Source organism: Anser anser (genome assembly GCF_964211835.1).
Source record: "Anser anser genome assembly, chromosome: 16".
Lineage (NCBI taxonomy): Eukaryota > Metazoa > Chordata > Aves > Anseriformes > Anatidae > Anser > Anser anser.
Genome location: NC_139737.1, coordinates 15,303,616 through 15,329,093, shown reverse-complemented (window position 1 = coordinate 15,329,093; position 25,478 = coordinate 15,303,616). Strand labels below are relative to the sequence as shown.

Here is a 25,478-nt window from a genome sequence, read left to right as displayed (position 1 = left end):
TGTGTTCTCCTGACTTCACCTTGAGAACTATTTCTCACCTCTTTTGATGTCTCTTTTCTGAAGAAGTAAGGCATCAAGCCTTTCTCTCCCTCACTTTGTAGTAGAAACAGTTTGTCCAAGTTCAAAGCACTGCCTGCCTATGGTTTTCTCAGATCCAATTAATCTAGTATGTTCAGAAGAACATAATTTGCAAGCATCTTGAGAAAGTTTTATTTTGGATGATATTTAGCTGGATGTTTTACCGGGGAGGGGGTGGTGGTGTCAGTGTTGGAAAGTCACTCCTCACTATTCTGGTGCCAATCATTTGATAACACTCCAATTTCAGCACTGTAAGATAAACTAAAGCTCCTCATTCTGGAGTGCTGTCTGCCCATTTCTTGACTTCTGAACTTTGAAGGTGTTACAGCGTAGTGATGAGATCTGAGAAGGACAGATTTTAGATAACTAACTAAAGTAAGGTTAGTTTGCGATTTAAATGCCCCAAAACCTTCATGTTGCTCCAAAAATTTTAGGAACACGACACATCATGTTTTTTGTATGCATTTGAATATCTCTGCACTAAAATGCTGAATTTCCAGATCGTGTAAGCTAAAGTACAGAAACTAGAAATGCATCCAGCCACCACAGCTATCGCAACTTGTCTGGTACCCACTTTGGAGGCTTCAGAAGCCAACATGCTTTCATTTACGTTTCAAAAACCCAAGGACAAAGGGACAAACAATTTGTTGGTATGATTATTTGTCAAATTATTGAGTAAGTTTACAAATTAGGATTTGTAGAATATCTACATATTTGTGGGCACCATGTCATCAGAAAGTCACTGAAGTCATTTGTTTCTATTCAATTCTGAGTCAGTCTACTTGTGGTTCATTCTTTCCCTCTGCTCTCTCATGACAGCTTGTCCAACGTCTTCACAGAAGTTAACAAAAGTTATTCTTTCCAGTCTGAGAAACTCCTCCATAAGGAGCTCTCGTTTGACAAATTATGCACGAATACACTGCTTTAATGATCCTAGACATCAATCAGTGGCATAGGAAGTCGTCAAGCTTGATCTGTACATTTTGAAATCTTACGATATCAACTGCCACGTTTGGAAGTTACAAATCCAACTGCCAGTAACCATCTTGGGCTTATATATGGCATTCAAACTGTGAAGAGGAAAGTATTCCCTGTTGACTTCATCTTCAGAAGCTTTGGAAGACACATTATTACAACCTTCCTATTAAATGCAGGTGGAACAGCAGTTTATGAGACATGAGATAGACAAAGCCTGAGTACAGACAAAGTAAAGATTCTACTCTGTGTCTCCAGAAGATTTATCCTTTTGAAAAGAAAAACTTGGATGTGTCAGCTCATTATCAGAACCTCTAAAAGTAAGTGAATATATAAGAACTCAAAGTTAACAGCAGAAAAAGAGGACCCATCAGCATTTTCAAGCCCCATCACTCAAACAGGAGAGCTAAAACTCTCATGTACAGGGAACATCTGGTACACAGGATACTTGGTAACAAATTGAGGGGACCTGCACACTCTTTAACTGGGTGAAACTTGCATAGAAGTCTATCCTACTAATGGAAAGCCAAACTTGAAGACTAACACATCCATTTTGGAGTTTGATTTATTCTGTGCCATTATAACCACTATTATCAGCATTAATGATACACATGAATTATCTTGCCAATCATGGTTTAATCTTAATGACAATAAAATCACAACTACTAGGTAAATGAAGGAAACATATCTACAATGATATGGTAAGAAATATCTGCAATGTCTCCTCTCAAGAGCATGGAACTGGGTAACAGGCAAAACAAGGAAACAAAACCATTTTCCTCTAAAGAAAAAAAAGCTTTACCAGGCTTAGCTCTCTTTTTCTTTTTTTTCTTTTTCTTTGCCTTGGACCTTCCATAGTCTTTGGACTTTCTTTCTTTGTTCTTCTCATATTCTTTAACAGCTGAAATTAGACAACATTCCAATTTAATTTTAAAGATATACACAACCATTCTACTAATTTTCTTAAATGTACCCATAGTTTCTTCAGGCAAGCATGGACAGTTCAGTAGAAAAAAACAGCAAGAAGTATTACCTGTAAGAATTCCCAGCCCACAAAATTGGAATGGTCTGTTTTATGTCCTAGTGTGATTGTCCCATAACTAAGTTACAATAGCATGTAAGAGAAAGCAACTAGGCACCAATGCCCCATTTTCTACTTAGGTAGTTGGAGTTCCAGCCTTCAGAGATTATTAAAAAACAAAACACTTGAGCATTTGTTATATCCATATTCTAAACAGTTTAAATTTCTAGCTGAAATTACTGCTGAACACTTCAGTAGTGTTGTGTCTGACGTAAGAACCCTTCCCCCCAACTCTAGTCCAGTTCCTCAAACATTTTGCTTTCATAGAAAAATGGAGTAACAACTGGTTCAGTTGTCTATACCTGTTTTTCTCTCACCGTTTCCTTCCCATCCTATTTTTATGGAAATAAAATCATAATTTTTGAATAATTGGGTGATATCTTTCAGTCAAGTCCATCCTCAAAGCATGCCTCCAGAGCATTTGCTGTAAGTAACCACATTGCCAGGAAATGTGTACAAACCCTTGCTTTAGATCTCCTGCCACTTGATCGCAACTCCTGTCTTTCGGATTTAGTTCTCTGCAGCAAAATTTCTAGATACTTGCAGAGTTCCTTAAAATAAACTCTCCAGACTCTGCAGAGACTACTAGGTGCAACCATAAGTGTACTATGGAAGTATGCCTTGCATCTCAAAAGGGCTTTGCTCTCAAGAGTGCTCAGCTGGTTAAGCCACTCACTATCCCATTTAAAAAAAAAAAAAAAAAACATTTCAATCACTGATTACCAATATCAGAACAAACATCTAAAGACACTCTACTGTCAGAAACACTCTCCTACACAAAATGTTTAAGAACCCCAACTAGTCTGTAACCACTCAGGAAGCAAAACAATACCAGTACGTTATGTTAACCTCCTACAACATACTATTCAGTAACCTCTCTAATCCACAATGTGAGGCTATGTTTTTGAGGTACAAGCTGCCCACTTTGAGAAATTGGACATCTCAGTCACATTTAGGTGATTACCAGCTGTGATAAATGTGCAGGGGACAAATGATTATAGCATGTCCTTTAAAAAGCCTTCAGCTCTTACATCTCCCCTGCCTTTCAGTCCCTGCGTATCTCCTGCTCCTTTGCAGCTTTTGACCTCCTTCAGCATGTTAATAATGACAGTTGCTGAACCTGCTGTTAGCTGCTGACATTGATGGCAGCCTGCCATACAAATTAGATGTCCCTCAGAAGGAACATGACTGAAAATGACAGGCAGTAAAAGAGACAAACTTCATTCCCACTCTGTTACCATGGGGGGGGGGTGAAAGGAAAAAGAGGTTCACATGCATATCTCAGCATAAAGCTTCTAGCTACGTCTTCCTTTCCTTTGTCTTTAATCTCTCCCAGTCTCCCAGTGCTCAGGACCCTCTGGGTACCACTTCCTTCTCCCTGCTCATATGCAGGGACCCTATTAAGTTCTGTCATTTTCCTCTTCCAGGAAAAGGTCAAAGAGACAATAACTGAGGTCAATATAGGCAGGAAAAAAATTGCATCTTTTCAGTTGGAAAGTGAAGATAGTCAGATCATCTAATCTGTTTTAGGGTATGTGAGAGGGCATTTCTTCCATCACTCAACACATCAGTTGTAAGTGGGACAAAAACCGTTCCTTGATCCCATGCTTTTTCCCTCTGAACTAGAGAGTATGTATTTTTTCATTTTTCTCTTAAAAAGGTAAGTATTTGCACTTTTCTGTGTATTTACTACCTCATACAGTTAAATCAACAGGCCTTCCAAAAACCCTGTACTGCTGGATATTTTTATCCAAAGCTGTTTCTTGTAAGTATTTGGAAGTTTAAAGAATTCTCACTGGAAGGCAACCAGATACGGCAGTCACCCAACCTAACCTAGGTTAGGAGCATCCTCATAGACTTGCATAATCAAAGAGAAAAAAAATGCCTTATACAATCCTAAAAACAATTATCACAACCACATTTTTAAAAAGGATTTTTTTTTTTTTTGCCAAAAGCACACAAAAAAATAAATTCTTTATTTCCCTGCATGGCCAAGAGAGACTAAAGAGGATGAGCACTTAGTCAAACCCCACCAACACTTAAAAGTTTGTGCTAACATCTTCAGGCCATTCTCTCAAATAAGAAATACCCTACTGAGTCAAACCAGTGAAAAAATTGAAATTCTCCAGAATAAAAGTATTACAAGTAAAATTCACTTAGCACAGATTTTCACATTCCTCACCATTGTGGCTCAAATTGTCACCACATATCTGAAAGAGAATAGTGATGTAGGAACCTATATTATAGCAGAATCTAGTATAAACAGGGTTTACAATATAACACTGAAAAGAGTTAAGCGATGCCACCCAGAGATTTTCAGTAGCACTGATCATTGGCTAGCAGAAAAAGTAAAGTCTCAAGTTCATGCATCTCGACAAGTTCACGATTACTTAAAATAACACTTTGGACAACCCAGGGTTGTTCCAACAACGGAATTAAGACACGTATCAAGTAAGCAAATTGAATGAAAACATTCTTTTTAAAAAATATTCTACTACTTTTTCCATCTGAAAAATGTTACACACAATGACTGGAAACATTGAAATTCTGAGTATAGAAAAAAATTCACGAATTTCATTATATTGATTCTTCATTTGAAACCACTACAAAGGAACAGTGAAAAATACTGCTTAAATTGTATACTCATTAAAAAATAACTTTTAAAAACTAGGTATATAGAATGCTTTCTACGAATATTATCAGTTCCTAACAATGCTTACACCTTTTGCAAGAGTTCATTTTAAACTAAAGAAGCGTACCATTTTCAACTCTTTTTTTTTCTGGAGGCTTCCGGAGTGATCTCGCTATGTGGTTCTCCTTGGTTTGTTCTCTAACAGAATATCGGTGACTATTTAATGCATTTACAGCAGTTGATGTTCTTCTCTTCTCTATTTTCTCATCTCTATATGGGGTACTCCTTAGGGCTATGCGTAGAGGAGCATCTACAAAGAGAATAAAGACGAGGTCCAAACTTTAAATACTTTCAAAACTGAACTCTACTTCACCAGCAGCAGTTCTAGTTGTCCATAGGGAGCGTCTCTGATGAAATAAACCACTGAGCTTGCAGTCCCAGCAACTTGACCACAGAAGAGTTTTTAAGCAGAAGCTGATTTAAAGTCTAAGACCTGCAATGTTTTTTGTTGTTGTTGCAATCCCCAAAGCTTTTTTCTTCCAGAAATACTGTTGCATTGAGGAAACAGAGAGAGAAACAGTTCAGCTCAGCAGTGATATGGTCAGATAAATGTTTCTTTAAAGAGAAAATAAAATAAAAGAGGTCCTGTTAATTTAACTAGAGGAACCACAGCCTATTCTCAAAAGTGTGCTTTGTAACAAGCATATAGAAGCTCTGCATATCTAAGGAAGGGGAGTTTTAAAGTACATACCACTGAAATAACAGCATTTCAGCCAGGAGAGAGATGCAAGAATTCAGCATCACTACCTAAAATCCATAAAATCATGAGATAGACAGACAATTTCATCTGTGACTCCATTAACTATTAAGTCTTCTTGCAATATTCTTCTTGCTACTTTGAAGTATGACATCAAGTATCTTCGTCAATCAGAACCAGTAGCTAAGCTGACAGAATGCTGATTTTCATCAAGAATGTATAATTCTATAATCATAAGCATCTCAAACTGGATACTAAAGGCAACTTCTGTCCTGTCTGAAGACTTAAATGTCAATAGGTTTTTCACTTGGAAGCCTCTCTAAATAACCGTGAGCAGGAGTTGAAAATGACTGAAGACAGAAGAGTCCATGTTCAGCATACTTAAGAGAAGTGGAATCAAGTACTCTGGCCTGACCAACATTTCAAGTTGGAGCTGTAAGGCACATTAAGAAACCTCTTCATGTCCCTTTTAGAATCAAGTGGATCTCTTCAGGCTGAAGGAACCAGCAAATATCCAGCAAAACCTGAGGCTGTCAGATGGCTTTCTCCCTGGTCCTCCTCCCACACTGAAGTTACGTTAAAACTTCAGAAAAAAAGAGAAGGTGGTGTTTGTAACAATTTTAATAACCAACTAGTTACCATAGTTTACCATACTCATTTACCATAGTGCTTTGCATCAGCTACAATAGAAGACAGAAAAGTGACAAGGAGTCCAAGTTTCCTCCACAAGACTGTCATGAAGGTGACTTCTGTCCAGTAAGGCAACTCCCTGTTGCCTTTCCTTGGGTGCTTATTGAACTCAAAAGAGCTACAAGACTGTAGGATGTAGAACGTTTCTTCCATGGAGAATTCTCCTTGAAGATACTCCTTGAGTATCCAGAAGATACTCCTTGATAATATACCACAGTAATACGTACAGCTTTCCATTTTCAACAGTACCAACTTCTCTTGCAGGAATAAGGTTTTTTTTTTTGTTGTTGTTCAAATACAGGTCTATTTTTGCAGGACTTCTCACTAACAGAAATCACTTCTGCGAACCTTCACAAACAATGAATTGAGTAAGTCATCAGTTCAAACAAAAATCTTTTTTCCCATGGTACACAGTAGCTGAAAAATAAGATTATGGTACCTTATGATCTGTTTGGGAACAACACAGTCCTAGCAAGCTTTCTGAAAGGCAAAAGGTTTGCAGCAGCACAGGCTGACAAGACACATAAACAAGCCAGAGAAGCATTCCTGAATATCTACCATTCTGCCTGCTTTAAGTTCCAAAAATATTTATAGAACAGCATCTCAGGGAACTTAAAAACAATCAGACTAGGAAAAAAGCCAGACAACCTTCATTTAGGCCTCCTAATTTTCCTTCCTCCCAGGAGCTAAACTCAATTTCATAAATTAACATCTGAAGAATTCTGCAGCCACCCTGATCCCACGAAAAGGCTTCCTGTGGGCTGAGATCTGCATACACAGACTCTTGAGGGAACAAAAGAGTATTCTGTTTTCTAGCTTTGTAAGAGTGAAAATTTAAGAAGGTTTTTGCCAAGACTATTGCATCTTTTAACACACAAAGGTTAATCCATTCCTGTAATATTTTTCAGCTACCATGAACACTCTTTTTTTGGGGGGTTGTCCAAAGGTACCCTATCATATGCCAGGTGTATTTTTCTTCAAAAATAATTATCAACAAACATGTTAACTCTGAAATACTTTTTGTTCCATCAACAGAAAAGTGTAGAGGGTCTAAGACTGCTGAGTACTCTGAAATCCACGTCAGGAGTTGTGACTGAAATTGAAAAGAAGGTAAGATTAAAAATATGGGAAGTCATCCTAAACTTTTGGGAACGTAAAGATTAAACTTGTGCCATGAAGACCCAAACTTGTAAGCTTTCTGATTGTAGTATCTTAAATCGTCCCAAAACAACATTTTCAAGTATACTTCTGTGAAGCAGGCCAATTTTTAAATTAGCCACCAGAAGAATGAAAAGCAATTACTTACCGTAACAACCACAACTAAGAACTTGCATTTATGAGTGTGCCATTAAAACCCACACATTCCCCAACCTCAGGCTTTCTGCTTTAGCACCGCCAGCAGCATGCCATATGCTTTTACGCTCCTCCCTCTGAGTCAACCTTCACTCTCCTAAAAGGCTTCCTACTCTCCTGTCTCCTCCCCATCACAGGAATTCCTGATGTGCAATTTCAAGAAAAGCCAACAGAGAAACACAAAAACATTGTATTTGCACACACCACACCTTGTAGTTTTGTTGCTGCTAACTAACTTCTCCATCAAGCACTCGTCCCTGTAATCAGTCAGCTGAAATTACCAAGAAACAACCTATGTCTATACTGTAAGTCTGTAGTAAAAGCAGAACAATGCTCATAAAGACCCTAGTAGGTGCTCCAGTGACCATGCATTTTCTAAAGCTGCCTGTGCAGCTCCCATGAAGACACCCGCACTTTATCCTTAGACAGGACACAGGTATCATCTAAGCTACAACTTCCACACATTCCTGATAATGCTTAACTTGACCAAAATCGAAGTAAATATTCACAGAATGTTAGGGATTGGAAGGGACCTTGAAAGATCATCTAGTCCAATCCCCTGCCAGAGCAGGAACACCTCGATCAGGTCACACAGGAACACATCCAGGCAGGTTTTGAAAGTCTCCAGAGAAGGAGACTCCACAACCCCCGCCCAGGCAGCCTGCCCCAGTGCTCTGTCACCCCTCAATGTGAAAAAGTTTTGTCTCATATTTAAGTGGAACCTCCTATGTTCCAGCGTGCACCCATTGCCCTGCCTTATCATTGGATGTTACTGAGAAGAGCCTGGCTCCATCCTCCTGACACTCACCCTTTACATATTTATAAGCATTAATGAGGTCACCGCTCAGTCTCCTCCAAGCTAAAGAGACCCGGCTCCCTCAGCCTCTCCCCGTAAGGGAGATGCTTCACTCCCTTAACTACCCTTGTGGCTCTGAGCTGGGCGCTCTCAAGCAGTTCCCTTGAACTGAGGGGCCCAGAACTGGACACAATATTCTGGATGTGGTCTCACCAGGGCAGAGCAGAGGGGGGGGAGAACCTCTCTCGACTTACTGACCACAGCCCTTCTGATACACCCCAGGATGCCACCGGCCTTCTTGGCCACAAGGGCACAGTGCTGGCTCATGGTCATCGGCTGTCCACCAGGACCCCCAGGTCCCTCACCCCTTTACTGCTTTCCAGCAGGGCAGTCCCCAACTTACACTGGTGTCCCGGGTTGTTCTTGCCAGGACTCTACACTTGCCCTCTTTATATTTCATTAAGTTTCTCCCCACCCAACTCTCTCCAGCCTGTCGAGGTCCCGCTGGATGGCAGCGGTACCCTTTAATCCCTCTATGATTCAGAATATCCGTAATTATTAGAATTATATGATTCTCTACAAATAGACCACAAAAGCTCCCTGACACAGAACAAGGGTACTGAATAGCTGCACATTTCTTGAACCATGACACTGGAGTGGAACACCAGCAGGTGAATTTCCAGTTCAGATGAACTTAAATAACAATAACAGGAACAGGAGATAAATTTGTTAAAAGAAAACAAAAACAAACAACAGACAGGCTTGCTTGTAATTGCTCACAGCCTTCTTCCAGCAGGTTCTTTCAGGCCTTTATCCTGCAGACTCGGCTTTCCAAAGCCTGTGAGAAGTACCCTCCTCCATGTGAGGAACTGATCTGGAAGCAGTGAAGTATCTTAGAAACTAGAACAAATATAGACCTAAGAAATGAAATCTTCTCAGCCACGCAGAAGCCACAAAGACTAGCCAGGTAAAGCCTTAAGAGGAACTTAGATCTGAACGTGTCACAAGTCAGTTGACAAGCAATGCAACAGCCTTCATGTCCAACAGAACAGATGTCGGTTTAGGAAGAGCATTCTACCTCCACAGGAAGCAAAGAGACTGAATTCCTCTAGTGTTGTCTATTGTACAATATTCACCATACACAGTTGTGAAATCCTTTGCTGAGAACATGCACTCATGTTTTCAATAACAAAGACCACTTATCTTGACTTACAGCTAAAGAATTTGACACAGCTATCCTCCACAAACTCTATGCCGTATCTTGAGATAAGACACAAAACTGACTGGCGATTCTGCAGAAATCAGGGTTACACAGCTCCTCACCATCTCTGACAGTGACAAACCCTGTGTTTTGTAGGGCACCCATGTACATTCTTCCTACTAGCAAAGGGGCACCCACCACCAAAGGATCACCTTGAAAACCACTCTGCTGTGTGACAGTGGTCCTCATTAACAGCAATACAGTTGTCACCACAACTGGATGCCTTAGATAAATTTAATTTTAAGTTTAAGCAAAGCAAGTTTGCCATCCTGTTCCCTCTCCATGCATGGTTAGGATCTCATCATTATAATGAGTAAAGACAAGACCCTTCTTTCTTTATATGTATTCCTGATGTTAAGACACTCATGCAATTATCACAACACATTAACTCTGAGTAGGTGAGTTTTCTAACATCTGGACCATATACAAAAATTTAAACCCACTGACAAAACTCATTCTCCCCCCCCCCCCCCAAGTATCTTTCACAGACTCAGCAGGGCACAAGTTTTCTATGGTCCCTTAAAATACAGATTGCTGGTCCTCTGCTTTCTTTTGTGCCTCATGGCAAGAAGAACAGCAGGGCCAGCACTGGTAGCAACATGCCAGACTAGACACACACATACCAAAAACACAGCTCAGTGCGGCAAGGAGTTTTTGAGCTCTTAAAAGCAGTTCTAACTTCAAAGCAAGACACCTCAACAGATCTATGTCTTAGGAGTGTAAGAGTAAGGGTATCTATCAGCTGATTAAGTCCCTACCAGTACAACAGTTATGCTCAGGCCATGACTAAGTGGTTATTAAGAGTATTATGAGTACACCAGCCACCTCAGTGAAGGTTTTGGCGGGATTTTCTTGCATATACACTCAAGCTGTGCTACTTGTTCACATCTGACAAGGTTAGAATTTACCTGCAGATCTTCAGTACGTATAAAGTATGAAGCCTCACCAAGGTCTGAGGTGAAGCGTATCAGCTGTTCAAGCACTGAAGTTTGCCACAAGTTGACTTTCAGGCTTCAGGAAAAGTTGTTCAGCTCACTCCCTGGCACAAGGGCATGGACTGAATTTTGTTGAATGTCCAAATACCCTGGAGTGGCCTCAGTCAGGACACAACCGACACTAAAAAAACCTTGTGCACTACTTCACATACAATAGGATGGCCAGACATATCTGAAGCAAGCTGACATCTTTATATGAAGTAATTTACATAAAACGTTTGTAGGGCACAAGTCATGGTAAAGAAGGACATATTTTATCATAGTAAAGAATAAATGATTGTGCAGAGAAATAGCTGTGACCACAAAGAGAAAACAAAACCTACTTTATGTTGAGGTATCTGAACATGGAATGCGGTTCTATTCTTTTCTTTCACTACAGCAATCACCAAGTAACTCCAAAGTTTTTTTTTTCTTTTAAACAGAAGGGCTGTTATATGGCTCTAGATTGCAACCTAAGAGTTTAGGATACAAATACCCATAACTCCTATATTCCAGGGAGACATGAAATCAACAGCCTTATTCTCTACAGAAGATGGTTCTTTCCTGAAAGGCCAAATAGCAGCAATCCTCACAGAATTCAGTATTATAGCACTGGGCTAGGAAAAAAGTTCTTTCATGACAATGATAATATCTCCTGATAAATTAAAAAGAGGTATTGACTGAATGTACCAGTAGCCATTCAAGTCTGCTTTATTTTGTTCAGACAAGTCAAGGAAAACTAAAATACCAACTAGGCAATGGTAGTTCCTTCCCCTCTATTCATAGAAAAGGAGTTGAACTCAATGTGGGTCCCCCTTCCAACTCAGGATATTCCATGATTCTATGAATATTCTATGAAAACTGACTACAGAATTTAGAGAGGTATCTGTCGAATTCGTCACTGCCAAGGCAAGTTCCTTCTTAGGGAGAAGACTGGATGAATCAAGTCAACATTAAACTTTCTAGCTCACATTTTGAAGCCAATGGCAAGTGGCATGATTTACAACAGTTCAAATGCTGAAATTGCAGTCTCTACTTTTGTGCAAAATACTTACATTTGTTCTTCATGCATCCCAAAGCATGGTCAATGAAGACCGCTTACATCCATCTTTTCAATGTGTCAGAATTCTAATTTCAAGCACTACAACAAGTTTTTCCAACTGTTCTGAATATTGCATCATTTCCTAGAACTCCAGGACCAGGAAAAGTAAGTATTTTTCCATTCACTTCCAACCTTTTGTTTATTTTTATATAGTGTGTAGCAGAAACAGAAAACATTCCTAGAACTCCAAGATGAAACTTCAGAAGGATCAAGGATTAAAGCGTAATAAAGCTTCTAAAGCAAGGGTATCTAAAGCAAGTTTCTGGAATAACAAAACTAATTTCTGAACTCTTGTCTGCTAGAAGTTGCCACCTTTTCTTAATCTAATAAAAGAAAGTACTATGAAAAGGATATTTTTACCAAAACGTAAAATAATTTTTTAAATATGTACACTTTGCAGAGGAGAATTTGTTGTAATGCTCACAAAAGGATCGTAAAGATGATAAAGTAAACCCACTGTATACCATACCCAATTATGCATTTGAAAGTCTGCACTCTCACTAAGCAATAAATCCCAAAACATCTTTTTAAAAAGGTGACAGTCTTGCTTAGCAGGCTGTCTTCCTGTTCAGGCAGTTAAGAACAGAAAAGAGGCTTGCAAAAAGACAAGAGAACAGAATACAAAACGTAGCAATATGACTCCATAAATCCCATTAACCCCACTTCAGAATTTTTGGTACCAGCAAAGGAAGAACATTAAGAATTAAAAAGCTGAGCTAAAAAAACAAACACCACTTAATAATCAGACATGTTATGACATAAGTGATGTAAAATGACACTCCTTTTCCTTATCGAGGAAAACCAGTAGCTCCACAACAGCAGTCTGATGGTGAGTGTGACTTTGAAAACGCCACTGTCCATCTTCCACCACACTGCTGATTCACAGTCATCAGCTGTGAGCACAGCCAAGGGACTATTTGCAGGGATATGCTATGAACCACACACACCCACTCCCAAATGAAGAAAGAAAGGGGTGGAGATTTAATATAAGGAAGTATTATTAGATCTTAATGCCACAAAAAGTTACCCACCAGTGCAGCCAAGATGGCGGCATCAAACCAACAGTATATACCTGGGGAAAGGGAATAATGAGAGGATCAAGATCTTGAGCCACTACTCAGTTCACTCAAACCAATCACAGGAAAACAATTTTTCAAACTGAAATAATTGTACAGCTCCACAAAAAGTAGAATAGCAGTCCGCTATGAAAAACCACCTGACATGCATTTCCCTGGAGGTGCTCACGGCCAGGCTGGATGGGGCCTGGCCAAACCTGATCTAGTGGGTGGCATCCCTGCCCACGGTATGGGGGTTGGAGTTAGATGATAGCTAAGGTCCCTTCCAACCCGAGCCATTCTATGGTTCTATGCAAGAAGCCTACTCTGATTGCTCTGCAGTGTTAGTGGCCACACTTTGTAAACCACTTGTCCCAGGTCCCTTTCTCTAGGCAGTAATTCAGTTTCATATAAGCTGCAGAATATAATAAACACATATAAAAACAATTATATAAACAAGTATAAAAACACTTAAGGAAAAGGTGCCTTTAATTAATTAAATCTTATGCCTTTGTGTTATTTCAAGTTACAGAAGCATCTGGGGCATAGAAGTTTACATTCAGTAGCAGTAAATTAAGTTACACTATCTTGTTAGGAACAGGAAGTAGCATCTCCAATGAAAAATATTTGCCAGACACATTATGAAAAGCAGACATGAAGCAAAGTAAAACACGTTATACTCTGCTATCGTACACCGGTAACTCAGTGAATAGCTTGCAAGATTTTAAAGTTCTTAATTACACAGAATACTAATGAAAGATCAAGTGCAAAGATGATTGATAAGTAGCAGGGAATTCAGCAAAGAGAAAGATGGATTTTATAAAACTGTCTCAGTCAGAAGACAGGAGAGATAATCCTCATGGGACTGCAGTACAAAGAGAAAGCAGCCCACAAGAACAAAGTCTGGACACGTCGTCAACACCACCACTGCAGTTCCCAGGTACACCCACATTGTTACTGAAGTATTTGAGACACCAGGAACAAAGTGCTTCAGAGAATGAAACTGTGAAGCAGAAGTTAACGTAATTCTAAAAACTGCAAAGCAGTTACCAGTTATAACTGAAGAATTCTGATTTCCACCACCCCCCCTCCGCCCAAGGGTTTTCCCTTTCCACTGTCAGTTGCATGCGGATCTTTCAAGCACATCTCTAGCAACTGCACTTGTTAAAGACTGGCTTTTTTTTTCTATAGGTCCAGCAGAGACAGGTATTAGATTCCTACACTAGTATACTATATTCTTGAAGTCAGCTTGTGAAATGCGAAGACCAAGTAAGAAATAAAGAGATGGAATTATCCAGACTGTTGCCTTAGTACAGAAAAGGACAAAAGAAGTCTTCCAATAACGCTAGTTAAGCATTTGTCAAAAATGGAAGGAAGAAAAAAGATAAGGAACTCCATGGATTGTAGTTTTCAAGAAGAAACAGAGGCTTAACACTTGAGTAAGCTTTTACAAAGAAATAAGAGAAGCTACATAGTCACTTCGTTATAGTACATGATCCTTATTTCTAGATGAGGGAATTTCTTCAGTTTATCTTCATTAAAACACGATGTTTACAGATATTGTTATACTCCTTCTCCACAAAGAAATACATAAGATGGAGCCGTAAGGAGGCTCCTTTGGCCTGAAAGAAAATCAATTTCTGTTCTTTTCTGCTTCCCCTCCCTGCTACTGCTGCTGTTAAAAATAAAAATAAATAAGTAAAAAAGGAAAAGAAAAGGAAGAGATCAGCAAGATACTTACACCATGAACCAGTTGAGGTCCGTCCTCTTTTTGACCTTTCTTGATTAGCTTTTTCAGAAGCCAAAGAAGCTCTGGTTTGAATATGTCTTTTTACCGGGTTCTGCTGTGATTCTGCAGCTTTCTCCACTCCATGAAAGTATTTCATATGATAATGCAATAACTTCGCTTTGCGGAAGGATTTTGAACAGTCCACAAACTTGCATTTAAACTTGTGATCTTGATCAACAGTTGCATTTTTTTTTGGTGCAAGAAAATCTGCTCTCCTAAAAGGTTTTGTTACTGTAAGAACAAAACAGATAAATTCCCCCATGCATTTGCTATATTTATCAAAAGGCTTCCAAAATTAAAAAAAAAAAATGGGCATGCATTCAAAATGTGTTAGCTATGAAATGCTAAAAATAAAACTTTAATGTTGTATCTGCCATTAAGATAACAGCGTTTAAGGGAAAACTCTGCCCTACTGTACTCCTAAAATCATTTGTCACAATGTTCATGTTTTTATGAATAACTTACTGTCTAGATATTTTGCTTCTACGAGTCCTTTGCCCAACAGCTAGTATCACTGTATATAGTGCTACTCTAGATATAAGACAGAATTATAATCTTCAGTATTCCAACTAAAACATACAGTATATTCTATCAGGTATATTATTTACATGTTTATAACTGTTCACATCTTTGGTGCAAGCACTTTCCAAGGAAAACACTTCTGCTCAACTACTTTCCTATCTTCTTTCTGGATGCCTTGCCTGACCACCAAAGTCTGATTACTTTCAACAACAATGGAACAATAAACAGTATGTCAGAATGACATTTTTCTAAATGTCTCCTAGAAGCTACGGTTAATTAGTTTCTCAAAAAAAAAAAAAGGCAAGTCTTCCAACTCAAGAAAGTTTTAACCATTTGCTTAACAAAGCATTACTGTACAACCAGGGTATACCTCAATTTGACCTGTTAAGTTCTTGTTCCTTCTCCCAGGACTTTAGAAACTTAATATTTTTGCTATGAAATACATAAACGTTGTGAACTAACAGTAAATCAGACTACTGTCACTAGTCCCTGTGTATGATAAAACAGGAGAGGCAGCAAATTGGAAACGGATACAAGAGATCTGGGCAATTATCCATCACTAGCATACATACAGCATCAAATAAAAACCACCAACTAGAGGACAAAGTAATCGTATGAAAGGAGGTATCATTTTTACAAAACAGTTTCCAAATATCAATTTTCCATTTGTTTTGCCAGCACTAAAACATTATTTCCATATTTATGAGTATTCTCAAACTCAGGGAGTTAAGAAGGAAGAAGCATTTAAAGGCAACACCCAGACCCAGCAGCACTGATACAACCCAAAAGTTTTCATTAACATGTTGTGTACCAAGACATAACATTGAAAGTAGCTGGAAAGAGAGCACAAAGGACCCAGAAACATTACCAACATGAACAAGAGCAGTTACAGATTTTTACAAGCACATGTACACAGGAACGGATTGAATGGGAGAGTTACAGATAGCATCAACACAATTTGATACAAGACAGCACAGATCGTTCACAAATTTTTAGCATGTAGCAACAAAAATGGTGAATTCTACTGAACTGCATATTTAAAGAATACGTAAAAAGCACCCTAGAAAACTATCTGAAGTGTACTCAATTTAAATACTATGTCATGGGAAAAAAACAAACACCTTGAAGTCATTCATGGAGGAAAAACAAGGAATAGTACTATGGAGACTGGTATAGGTGGAAAGATTAAGAAACTCATATATGCACATGAGATTGATTAAAAGAAAGAAGAAAATGGTAGAAATGAAGATATAGCTTTTAGGTGTTTCACAAGGAGAATGGGAAAGAAATTTTGGCATAGTTGTATTAAGAACATCCTGACAGGGAAATTGCTTCAAGCAATGAGGGTAGTAAGGTTGCAACAAACCTGGACAACTGGATCACGCTAACAGAATGACAAAGCTTGCCAATACCAAAATCTAAATAGACTGTGCACCATTAGAAGCTGCATTCTTAAGGAATGAAAATTATTTTGGGACTGATTAATGAAATGGCTGGTGGATTTAGTGAAAGCAAGTGCAGGCAGGTTCTCTTGACTGTAAGGCTAAAAACCAGCATTCAGGACAACAAAAGATAACTTGCTTCAACTTAATTAGCATTAAGATGGGGAAACTTAACTACAGCAGGAACGGGCAAATGGGCCCAAAGATTTATTTAACGAGTATTATGAAGATGACAAGGGAAGCTGTTATACCATCATACAGCTGTCACGATGAGGCCCTGTCAGGAGCTCTGTACCCAAGCTTGGAGCACTTTCCTTCCATTGGGATGGACAAATTCTTGAGCAGACACAGGGAACAGCTTCTAAATGATCAGCTAAAAGTTAGAAGAGGAGCACAGGATCGTGTCAGCTGAAGTTTAGCAACAAGGAGGTAACAAAGACATGGGGTAGGGGGAAGGAAAGAAGAAAAAACTTACTGCAATGTGCAAAAGGAATCTATTCTGAGAAATGAAAACCACAGACAATCACACAAAGTTCAAAACAAAGCTTAAATTATTAGCATTGCCACCACATTTGGGGGCATCTTCCTTCTTTACAAGACAATAGAATTCCCTGCTGCCAGGAAACCGTACAAAACCAAGGCACAGCTCTGCCACCCAGGAGAACCCTTAAGGAGGCTGTACTCCCAGCTAAGCATCAGCTGAAGCTTCTTCATCACACCAACATATAAAGGGGGGTTACTTTCGTTCTTACACAATTTTTGCTCACTAAACATAGCACTAAAATTGGTTTCAATTGAAAGAAGGTCAGTTTTGCGTTATTAGCATCAAGTTTTCAGGCACTTGCCTTTCCAGAGGAGGTTGGTGGGTAAGGTGAATGTATCATGTTTCCTCTGACTACAGAGAAATCTTAATAATAAACCTCCCACCCGCTGTTTCTTCTGTGCTTATAAACAAAGTTAAAAATCTTTACCTGGTACTCAATTAAACGCTACACTATTAATCACACAAATTCAAGGTCAAACAAACAGCATCTCCTTTAACTTTCACTGCAGAGACAAACACATCCTTTCAGCATTCAACTCAGCAGCCTACCTCACTTCTCAGTGCACTGTATGATCCAAAGGACACAAGCTTTAAGGCAAATTTAACAGTAAGTTTACAGTAAAGTGTCACCATGTAGAAGCTTAAGCCCACAAGAGATTTCTCCCCCCAAATTCTTTGTTTGAATTGACTGTTGATAGGATAGGAATGTGTGGCAGCAGCCCAGAATCTGGATTTAAGGTCTGCCAGTCTTTGAGAATCTTCTGCAAGGCAGTGGTAATCCACCCCAAAAATGCCAACAGTGCACTGAATACTTAGAGCTTTTTCTCCTCTCAGTTAGAAGCCTGACTTTACTGCAGTTTCTAGTCATTAGATCTGCACAAATTGTTTTTTTAAAATGATGAGACTTCTAGTCTCTGTCTCCCGCTCTCCAAAGAAGTATTAAGAGAAAAACAAATTATTCCTTCACCTGCTGTTAAACTTAAGTCTCTTCCATCTGGTATTTTCATGATTCTTCAGTTTGTTACTGTTACCCTTCCTGAACTGCAGATGTAAATTTTATGTATTCTGTAGGTAACTGCACCAGTGATTCTGTGTTGTGATGAAAAAACTTGCCTCTGACTTTTCCATCTGTCATAAAAACATGAAGTTGGCTTGTTAGGCCTACCGTTGTCAGTCGGTTCAGTGCAGTCAACCTCAATCGCACAAACCACTTGGGAGTTCCTTTAGGAATACATCTAGTCCCACAACAGTTCAGGTTTTAATTACAGCCTTACCCCTAGCTCAGCTGACACTCCTTACACCATGCCTTGGACCTCTTTACACCACTGGTCTGACTTCCTCTTTAGCACTGTTTATTTCTTCTGAAACTTTCTGTTGTTCTCCTTCAGCTCAAGTGTTCCTGCTCAACATTTTAACACTCGAACTATGCTTCTCCCTTAGTTTTCCCAAAACCTGTCTTCCAAGACCCCAACCGTGAAACAAAGAGTACCTTGCCTGATTGCTCTTCTCACCTTACTTTAGATAAGAACAGCATTAAGCACCTTCAGCGCATCCAGCAACCATTCAGCTACAGAAAGCAAATGCTGGGTGTAATAAAATACAGAGCATCAATAATCACAGTTCATTATGTGTTCACAAAGTTCTGGTTTTTGAGCCTGAAACATTATTTGACATTGGAAGAACTACGTAAGACTATTTCATCGTACCATGTTCTCCCTGTGTCAGCACTGAATTCATAACAATAAAAATAGGGATGTCTACAACGCACAAAAAGCTTGGCAAGTGCCCGGTGTACTACTCAATATGCAAACCTCAATATGCGTTCAGATGGGCTAGCAGGTAAGTGAACTTAAACCTCTCAAAGTGCAGGTGAAGCCTTTAACATTGTTTCCAGATCACTGTGTCTAGCTGTAAGAAACTTAACTGTAAGTTAGCAAGGTTGATGGACTTCCATATATACTCCATCTTTATGTTTACAATGACAACTTTTGCACAACCTTGAAGGAATACGAGCCTACCTAGGTGAGCTGCAGGATATGCAGCTGCCCTCTCTAAGTGGATACAAATATTTGCTGCTTCTCCATTAACTGAAACCCAATGCTAAAAGTGACAAAATTAGAAAACCACATGGTAAGTACAAGGTAAATTGAATCCTTGGATGCATGTCTCTGCAAATAAAGTCATCTCAAGTTCTGGAAAACACAAACACGACAGAAGATCTGTGGAAAGCAAAGGGAGCTCCCCTTTAAAGTCAAATCAATTTTTGAGAGTAAAGCCACACCAACAGCTGTAGAGTGCTTTTAAGGCTGTTTTCAGATACATGAAATAGAGCATTAACTGGCTGTAAGAATTTGCCAACAGGCTCACCCCATTATTTGAAGCATGACTTGATTTAGCTAAAACCTAAATCACCAGTTGTAATCCCTAAACACTATGGGAGCCAAAAAACAGCAGAACGGTGTTTTTTTTTAATCCTCCACTACATATAATTAACTTAATCAGAATTTTGATGAAAATTCCAAAAAAGGAAATTAAGTTTTGACAAAATGCTGTATTGCCTTCTAGAACACATTACCTTTTAAAAGGTAACAAGCATGTCAGCATTCCCAATTGCATCTGCTGTCACAAGTGACTGCAACTACTGGAAGTCTTTAATCATCTACTGACCAGTAATTGGGCACTCTTAAATATCACTTTTGCCCTTAAGAACTGCTGATATTAAAATGATATCAACCTTGTTCTTCTTGTACTTCGTGCATGTTAAAACCAGTACTACCGGGGTCCATCATTCACCCATGCCAAAACAAAACTAACACCACACACTGAAGAAAAGGAGGGTTATTAATTTTATATTTTGTAGTATTTTCCTACAAAAAGAGGATGAGTTCCCATCAAGTGATTAGAATTGAAGCCCACAGACAAAGTTAGTACTGGGTTACAAGGTTGCACTATTCTAAATAAAAGTTATCTTTCACCTTAACTTCTATACTTTTTTTTTTCTGTATGAGAACCCTGTACGTAAGAAATGCCCATTTTTTCCACCTGTATCAGTTGTTCTGAAGAACACTTCTCTTTCCAAACCCCAAAACTCTTGAATGCACTCGCCAGTATGAGAACATAAACTGCTTGACATTCAATTATTAGTGTTTGGAGCACTACTGTTCCCTATCAGGCAGGTCATCTACAGTGGAGTATACAAACACAATGCCACAAGTAAGCCAGAAATATGTACAGGATAACACAATTCTAATCTTTAACAACAGATTTACCCTGATAGGATCTACAAATTTAAAAACTACTGATTAACAAACCACTCACTCTAGTAACATTTTTTAATGTTGGTTAAATATAGAAACCTATGAATTTTTTTTCTTTTATGACAACTTAGTCTTTACTCAAAGGCACCCTATACAATTCTCACTCCACATCCCTAAGAAGTTTCTACAATAAAAACTCTTGATTGCCACATCTGGATGTCCACCCACACACATCTAGTGCTTCTAATGTTAAGTGAGGTGGCTTTAATTAAATGAAACAAAACCCATGTTCAGAAACGTGGATTTTCAGACACCACCACCGCTCTTGAATTTCAGGCAACAATTCAATGCGAGCACATATTCTTGAGTGAGCTGGATTCAAGTTCGTTCAAGTACTTACAACAGAAGTGTGAATGTCAAGAGTGCAATACTGGAGGCTCTGGGTACTGAAGCAAACTAAAAGTTGTTACCACAGCTTTATTCCTTGTATCCAATTAAGTTAGCTCAGGAGATGCCCACATCCCATGAATCACATCAGTGTGAATTACACTGAAGTATTATGCATTCAGCTGATATTCTCATCCATTTAAGACAAAGTGCTCAGTAATACACACAATACAAAACCAAAGGGAAAACCAAAGTAGTAACGGCAAAAGATAGCCAAAGGGACCACAGTTTCTTGAATTCTCAATGGTTCAGTTGCACATCCGCATTATCCTGGAGTCCTACCCCATTTATCTGGAGCCAGAGTTAAGCTCCCCAAAAGCTAAAACTAAGACTGAGAAGTATCACTACGTTTCAAATGTACAAATGAATTATTTTCCCCACTTTCTCCCCAACAAAACAAAGCATCTCACCTCAACATACAGTATGCAAGTTCAAGGGAAAATATATATTAAGATGACCGTACACTGCATCTGCGATTTCAAGCTGAACATAAGTATGAAAGTCAAACTAAAACACCAGCAGTTTTTTTCCTCGAGTCCTTAAGTCTGTCAATCAATTCCTTAAAGTTTGTTCAAAGGGGAAGAGATTCCCCAATCAGCACCAAATACACACAGAATATTTTAGTACGAAGTCTTAGTCTATTTGTTCTTTCACATTTACTAGATGTATTTTGTTTGCTGTAACTTGACATACAGATGAATTACAGATCCCAAAAGCCTTTTATTTTTTAAAGGAGCCATCCCTGAAAACAAGCATACAGCTACAACAACAGCCCAGTTCATGTACACTAGTACAAATTTTAATACTACTTTGACTTTCTAGTTACTTGAAGCTAAGATACTGTGAAACTCCTTGAAAAGCTATGGGAGTACTAAAGTTAGGAAACAGAAGCCCTTGCAAGAGGCAACATTTTTTTAAATAATATTTGACCACTAACCCCAAAGCTCTGTGATTACGCATTAGGGCACAAAGTGAAACGATCACGCCCAACACATACCAACTGAAAAGATGCTGGATATACCATAGTTAGAAAACAGGTGTATGTATCACCACACCGTTTAAGAGAACAAAGATCAAAAGAGCTTTAAGCCTTAAATATTAGAAGACAAACCATGAACTACCCATGTACATGCAATTGTTATCAGTGGCAAACAGAGAGGGCATTTCATTCATACAGTTTCAGCTGTACACATTTGTACAGGGTGGGCGAAAGAGGATGTGCAAGCAGGAGAGGAAGTTTGGAAGAACAAACAGGATGAAAGCTAGCACGGAAGTTATTCTAGCAATGCTAAGCAACTCTAAATTCCTCTAAATGCTCTGGTCCATTTAATTTAAAGCTTTCTTGATAGAGTGTAAACTAGTGAATTTGTAGTTCAAGTTTCCCCAGTTAGCTGCAGATAAGAATATTGAAGGTCCAGGAAATAATCACAGGACAGCATTATATTTGGGCTTAGTCTACTGCCTGTATAGGAACTTTCAATTTGAAAAAAAAAAAGGTAAGTACACTTCTAAGATAAAATAATAGAATTTGCACATTGAGAAAGATTGAAGTGTTTGAACTATTTCATACATTTGCACTAAAAATTCTGAATATTCCAGGGTTTAAGTGTAACAGAGGCCAAAACATGAGTGCATAGAACTGCACAATTGAGATTCCCCAACGTCAGTACTCTGACATACTGCAGCACAGAAATAACAACCCCATCTTTTAACTATGGCCTAACCTTGAATGACAAATACATCCTGAAAACAAGCATTGCTATTAATGTCACCATTCACACGTTAGAAATATTACACCCAGTCATTTAAAAAGTATGATTTCTGCTTTTTGGAATATTCCTGTCAACCTCCAAAGCTTTCACAAGAGATTAAAATTGAGCGCATAAGGAGTAAAATTACACATTTCCCCCCCATGGTTAGCATTACACAAATATATTATTTGTTAGTCACACTCAAAAGCATGAAGGACCTGCCATTAGTTGACTTAAGAAAAGCATTAATATTATAACACAAAATCAAAATTTGAACCTGTAGCAGAAGGTTCTTGAGTTCTGACAGCAGCAGAGGAAGACTCAGTGTCTTCAACTTTTTCTTCTTGCAAACTGGCATCCGTACTGAGTACCGTGCTATGCGATGCGTTTCCAGGAGACGCTTGTTCACTGAAACTTTGGTCAGATTCAACGGAAACATCTAACTGGACTGTAAGGGAGGAGGAAAAAAGAAAAAAAAAGAGTAAACTGAGTAAAATGCACACAAAAGCATATTCTGGAACAATGTGTGTTCATCATGTTACAGTAGAGAAACAGCCACCCATGATCAGACTGCTGTTTTATTAACACAAAATTAAGCTTTTACGACACAACCACTTGCATCTACCCTCTAAATTCAAAAGCTGCTTAAAAACAAACAGACTACTAGCTCATTATAGAGAAATGGGATAGGTCTACTTATACCGTTGTCAGAACTTTCCCTGAAAGGGAAAGGCAGTAAAGGACAAGATAGAAAAATGAAGTGTTACTTCTAACCAGTCCAAGAATAAAAGCATCTTGGCTGGTGTTTTTAAGTGTTCAAGAGGATTAAACTCTAAGTTTAGCAATTAAATTACTTCTCCAATCAAAAGAATGTTAAAGTTTTGTAATTACTTCATTTTTGCAAGCAAAACCTGCATCTCTTCAAAACTTTTCCTGTAAGTCTTTTGTCAACCTGTGGAGCTCTCCCCCTCTCAAAGCAGCCAAGGATCCAGCCAGTTATCTCTACTGGAAAAGCACCCTACACGCAAGGTAAGTGCTAGGGTTACTGATGGACAGGGAATCAGAAACAAAAAACAATGAAGGCAGTAGAGATAAAAATAAGCTTTCCTTGAGTTTACTCTGCACTGCTACTCAAATCAGGTTTTAAATGCAGATTACATGGTCTGCAGGTTACGCGAGTGTAAATACAGTGCTTGCAACTAGAAGACTTCTATACTATACACATCCAGAGTATACCAGGAAGCTGCTTACCCTTCTCAGGCTCCTTTGGGTTAGATACTGCATCTTTCAAAGGTTGAATTTCTGTTGAAGTTGTGACATGATCTGTATTTAAAATCTCATGGCTAACACTAGATGAGAGTCTTGAAGACCGCCTCCTGATCTGGTCTTTTTCATGGTTATCTGAAGAGTTCTTCAATTTTTCCTGAGCTAGAACAGAGAAATCTGATGGTACTATGAAGGCGTAGGGTTACTGAATAGCTCAGTAGCCAACTTGAAAGTTCATTTCCCTCCCAGCAAGGGTTTTGAATTGTTTTTAATTATTCAGTTTAACAGCAAAAGCCAAATAGCCCTAGTGATTAGGCCTCTCCACAAAAACTACATGATATCAACAGTTACAAAAAAAAGCATAGAATCCAGGGAAAAGCCTATTTTGTACATCTCTTAATATTTTCTTTTGTTAACAAATTTAAGATAACGATCACTATCTTACTGATAAAACATTGCTTTAAAAAGCAACCATCCCACACACATAAGTAATACCAGAAGTTAGATGTGACAATTCAGACACAAACAACTTTGATCCTAAAATGGTAACGTACATGAACTCAAGTTTTAATGCCTTCTGGTCCTAAGGAAGGGAAAGAGAGCCTTCTTCAGATCTTCATCTCCTTGTTCACAAAACTACATCTTCTATAGTAATGTTCTTTCTCAACAACACATTCAAGTTCTTTAAATGTCATTATACAATATTAAAAGTAGAAACTATCAGACTGCAATGATGTGAATTTCTATCTAACATTAAAGTCCCTTTGCAAAGCAATGTGCTAAATTCTCCATCTAGTAACTAAAAACATCCAAACGAAGTGTCCAAAGGCTACAAAGATGGTGAAGGGTCTGGAGGGCAAGACATAGGAGGAACAGCTGAGGTCCCCTGGTTTGTTCAGCCCAGAGAAGAGGAGGCCAAGGGGAAGCCTCATAGCAGCCTGCAGCTTCCTCACAAGGGGTGTGGACCGCAGGTGCTGAGCTCTGCTCTCTGGGGACAGCAACAGGACCCGAGGGAATGGCATGGAGCTGGGACAGGGGAGGGTCAGGCTGGGTGTTAGGGAAAGGTTTCCACCAAAAGGGTGGTCAGGCACTGGAACAGGCTCCACTGGGCCTGCCGGAGTTCAGGAAGTGTTTGGACAACGCTCTCAGCCATGAGGTCTGATTTTTAGTGGTCCTGTGTGGTACCAGGAGGAGGACTCAATGATCCTTAGGGGTCCCTTCCAACTTGAGATTTTCTCTAATTCTATGATTCCATTAAAGCAGTTTCTCCAGCTAGAGAAGGGCTTCTGTAACCTCTTAAGGTATTAGAGCCAATATAACTATTACCTCCCTTACACCTGTGGAATTCGTCAAGAATGACAGCTTGTTGTTTCTCTATCCAAACCAAACTTTCAAGACTTAGGAGCTAATTTCAGCATGATGATGCTACACACAAACAGCCAATTTAAGATGAAATGCAGCAACTGTTTTTCTATTTCAGATATCACAGTTAGAGATTAATACCACAGACTTTTTCTTCCTCCACTTCAGCTTATATGTACAAATACTGTGAGTTCTAAACCAAACAAAATACTCACGCAAGTTTCTTTCAACCCTAGGACGCTTTGAAGGAACTTCACCTCCTTTAGGTATTTTCCGACGTCTTAATTCCAAAGTTATTGGCTGCAGTGTCTGAGAACTTGGCTCTACATATTTAGACAGAGAAC

The 25,478-nt window shown here is 38.9% G+C and overlaps 1 protein-coding gene across 6 annotated transcripts in view; it reads right to left on the bottom strand.

The window, feature by feature from the left end:
• The window catches only part of PHF20 (PHD finger protein 20), a 77,064-nt gene that overhangs the window by 25,938 nt on the left and 25,648 nt on the right, over nt 1–25,478 (bottom strand). For 3 of the 6 annotated variants that reach the window (XM_083801278.1, XM_083801279.1, XM_083801280.1), the window contains 6 exons: nt 25,350–25,457; nt 23,758–23,934; nt 22,784–22,954; nt 14,496–14,774; nt 4,894–5,076; nt 1,856–1,954 (listed from right to left, as the gene is read on the bottom strand). In XM_083801278.1, coding sequence (XP_083657404.1) covers nt 1,856–1,954; nt 4,894–5,076; nt 14,496–14,774; nt 22,784–22,954; nt 23,758–23,934; nt 25,350–25,457 — 1,017 coding nt within the window. The remainder of the gene's footprint in view (nt 1–1,855; nt 1,955–4,893; nt 5,077–14,495; nt 14,775–22,783; nt 22,955–23,757; nt 23,935–25,349; nt 25,458–25,478) is intronic. The other 3 variants (XM_083801281.1, XM_083801282.1, XM_083801283.1) reach the window with 3 other exon arrangements.